Source organism: Temnothorax curvispinosus, unplaced genomic scaffold, assembly GCF_003070985.1.
Source record: "Temnothorax curvispinosus isolate PA1 unplaced genomic scaffold, ASM307098v1 QBEX01000127.1, whole genome shotgun sequence".
NCBI classification, from domain to species: Eukaryota; Metazoa; Arthropoda; class Insecta; order Hymenoptera; family Formicidae; genus Temnothorax; species Temnothorax curvispinosus.
Window position 1 is genome coordinate 1 of NW_020209907.1, and position 3732 is coordinate 3732.

A 3732-nucleotide genomic window follows, 5' to 3' on the forward strand; every position below is an offset into this window, starting at 1 on the left:
ATTTAAAAAAATTATTTCTTAGAAGCATCTGAACATGTGCAGTCCACCTCCTCAAGTAATACTTCATTGAAGAAAGTATTTGGTATGTAATTTAGTTTTGCGTCTCTTTTACATTGTAAGGTAATTTTTTTAAATTAATTATATGCATTGTTTTAGTAGATAATATGGACATGTCAACTAATGAAGAAAAAGAAATGGAAGAGGATGAGATAGAAGAGACGTCATTGACGGAAAATAAAGAAAGTAAGGAAATTTGACAATATGGATTGTAATTTTTTAAAAATGTTATTACTTTACATTGTAATGTTTGGTTTACATTGCAGATTTCAGATGGTCTCATGCGGCAATTATGCTGTTATTGGAAGAATACAGACTGCGAGAATCTTCCATGTCTTCTGGAAAAATGAGTCATAAGAAAGCATGGGATAAAATTGCGCGAGTAATGAATGTTAAAGGATATGATGTCTCGGGTAAACAATGCATGACAAGGATTAATACAATGAAGCGAACATATAAAACGGTCAAAGATCATAACGGAAGATCTGGTAACAATAAGCGCACTTGGAAATATTACGACGTAAGTATTACTTGATTTATTACAATAAATATTAACTTTTGCTTTACCTAACTATTACGCACATACGCTTTTATTACTCTTAATGCAATATTGGCTGTTTAGGCCATGGAAAGTCTTCTTGGCCGAAAACCATATATGGAACCGTTGACAACCATTTCGTCAAGTGGATCTGTAACATCGAGGCCTGAAAGGCCGGACTCTCGAGGTAGTAGCAGCAGTAGTGTCTCTACCTGTGAATCCGGTGAAGCTCCTCGTAAGAGACTATTACTCATTGAAAATTGAATATTGAATTAATGTTGATTTATAGGCCGTAACCGTTGATTTAATCTGTAAGCCCTAAAAAATTTTCTAATCAGTCGATTATTCTCCTCACATTAGACTGTGATTGGTCAATTTCTTAGAGCTTACAGTTTAATTAATGGTTACAGCTTTTATAAATCAGCCTTTAGACATTACAGTGAAATAAAAAAATTTTTTACTTTTAGGTAAACGTAAAGCCACTGATCAACCAGCCATCATACAAACGCTAATAGAAAAGCGCCAAAAAGCTGAGGAAGAAAAAGCAAAGAGACACAAAGAAAGGATGGAAATGGGAAACAAAATGTTGGCAAAACTGGATAAACTTCTAGAGAAGAAGTAAATACCTCAATGTTACAGAACCAGTTGCACAGTTTGGAAAAGTGCAATTACATAGTACAAAAGTTTGGTTATTATTTGGAATATTAATATATATTCTATTATATATTATTTTATATTACACGCACGTTTATTTTATTATTAATATATTCTCTCTTGCGTTATATTGAGCAAAGTGTAAGTGGTAACTATAATTTCATTTATTAACATTAAATAATATATAAAGTAGGTATATAAGATGGGTATATAGAAGATTACAAGATTAAAAGATAAAAGATGGAGAGATAATGATTAAACCAAAGATTACATTATAATTTTTTAAGGTTTTTAGTTTGTATACAATAAATATTAACCGATTGCATAGTAAATTGTAGTTTTTTATTTCAAATAAATGAATATGTACCAATTATACATTTCTTAGTCGTAATCTCTGAGCTATTAGATCTCGCTTTGCAGCACCTGCATAAGCAGCATCACGCATATTTTCATTATTGGCCATCACACAATCTATCACATCTACATCCTCAGTCACTTCTATATTAAAATCATCATTTTTCATTAGACACACATTATGTAAAACACAACAGGCAAGAATATGCAGTGGAATTAAGTCTACTCTATCCATTGCAAGTGTTGTAAGAAGACTTCGAAAACGTCCCTTTAATAGTCCGAAAGCTCTTTCAATAGCAATTCTCGCAGAAGCATGACAAAAGTTATAATTTTGTTGACGTTGTGTCATATGGTCATTGTCTCGATACGGTATTAGCAAATTTTCATGCAATTTATAGGTTAGATCTCCAACTAAGTGACAATCTTGTGGAAACTTTGACACATTTCCAAGATAGGATTGTACTTCCGACAGACGAAACACTCGTTGATCATGTACCGACCCCACATGTCCAACATAACAGTGGATAAATTGGCAAGTGTGGTCACAAATAGCCTGCAACAAAAGACATACAAACCAATATAGATTACATAAAATTGGCATGAAAAGAATTAACATTGGAATTCCCGCTAAAATTATTGAAGTAGAAAATATTACCTGAAGTTGGATTGAGTGATGACTTTTGCGATTGACATATGCTGCTGGATCATCTTTAGGAGCTGGAATATTGATGTGCGTGCCATCAATAGCACCAATGACTTTAGGGAATCCACTATTAGCTTCAAATCCTGCCCACACTTGACCAACTCGTTCATTTGTAGGCCATTTAATTACAGTAGGTGCCAGCTCAATAAGTGCATTTATAACACGTCTTGTTATATATAATGCAGTACTTCTACCGACATTAAATCGATCGGAAATCGACCTGAAGATTAAAACAAAAATATATAACAGTTGTTTTCTAGTTAAGGCTCCTAGGGTTTCGCCGCCGTCATGTGAGATCATGACGTCAAAGGCGGAAATGACACGCTGAGAATTCTTGCGTGCCATTTCCAAATAAAATAACATACTTCAAATTACTTCAGCACACTTTAAAAATACTCCGAGAACTATCCCTTTCTCTTCATGTAATAAATGTAATACGAAACCGTGCGCCGGCGCATAAGCACTCATATTACATTCATTTTATGACTGTTTTTTAACTGTCAATGGAAAGGGATAGTTCTCGGGAGTATTTTTGGTATGTGCTGAAGTGATCTGAAGTATTATGTTATCTTCTTATTTGGAAATGGCACGCAAGAATTTTCAGCGTGTTATTTCTCGTCCCTGACGTCACGATCTCACATGATGACAGCGAGAGCCCAGGAGTCTTAATGACACAAATCAACATAAGCATCTCTGTTTATGTTGCCAACATGTCAAACAAAGGAAGATTGATGCTTGTGTTGACTGATATCACTGACCATGTTCAACAAAACTGTGAACTTATTCATTACCTTAAAGAATCTGGAGTAGCTAATCGCCACAACGCCAACAAACACTGTTTGCGTGGAGAAATCATAGGTGCTCCCTCTGTTTTCTCTCTTAGTATAATAGACAGAAGATACTCGAAGGTTCCAGGAAGCATCCTAAATCATGTATTAGTTATTGTTTATCAGTTAGATATTGCATTCTGTATTCAAATCTGTACTAAACTGTTTACCATAGACTTTTTGATAGAGAAATATTTTTATCGGCGGATCGGCGATCAACGATCGCGAGAACCGTGCCGATCGACCGTCTCGCGGAGAAGAGTATGAAGAGACGAGGAAACCGATGACCGAAAAGCGATGTGGGACTTCAGACTCCACCTGTTACCTAAACGCAAACGCAAACACCAATAATGCCAACGCTACGCTAGTGCCGTTCATGGAGCTCGCTATCGCTATCGCGCTATTGGCTCCATGAACAGTTTTGGTAGCGTTTGCGTTTATAGCGTTAATAGCGTTTTTCCGAACGCACCCCTTGTGGATCGTGGTGCGAGGAATCGCACCTGGCGCCCAATATTTCGAGGAACTTAGTCGAGCTACCATCTGGGTTTCTGCGAGTCTTGTCGCGATTGATTTTTCGTAAGATAATTAGTGAACAAAGC

At 35.9% G+C, this 3732-nt stretch overlaps 2 protein-coding genes across 2 annotated transcripts; one reads left to right on the top strand and one right to left on the bottom strand.

Moving 5' to 3' along the window:
- Window positions 1-170: 170 nt before the first annotated feature.
- On the top strand, window positions 171-1238 carry LOC112458244. The gene is made up of 4 exons (XM_025021805.1): window positions 171-243; window positions 324-577; window positions 680-830; window positions 1063-1238. The coding sequence occupies exons 1-4, from the start codon at window positions 171-173 to the stop codon at window positions 1215-1217; spliced, it is 633 nt and encodes a 210-aa protein (XP_024877573.1). The 3' UTR covers window positions 1218-1238.
- A 381-nt stretch (window positions 1239-1619) lies between these two features.
- On the bottom strand, window positions 1620-3673 carry LOC112458174 (protein ANTAGONIST OF LIKE HETEROCHROMATIN PROTEIN 1-like). The gene is made up of 4 exons (XM_025021669.1): window positions 3459-3673; window positions 3098-3229; window positions 2259-2526; window positions 1620-2156 (listed from the first exon to the last, which is right to left on the bottom strand). Exons 1-4 carry the CDS (start codon window positions 3671-3673, stop codon window positions 1620-1622), a joined length of 1152 nt encoding a protein of 383 aa, XP_024877437.1.
- Window positions 3674-3732: the final 59 nt, after the last annotated feature.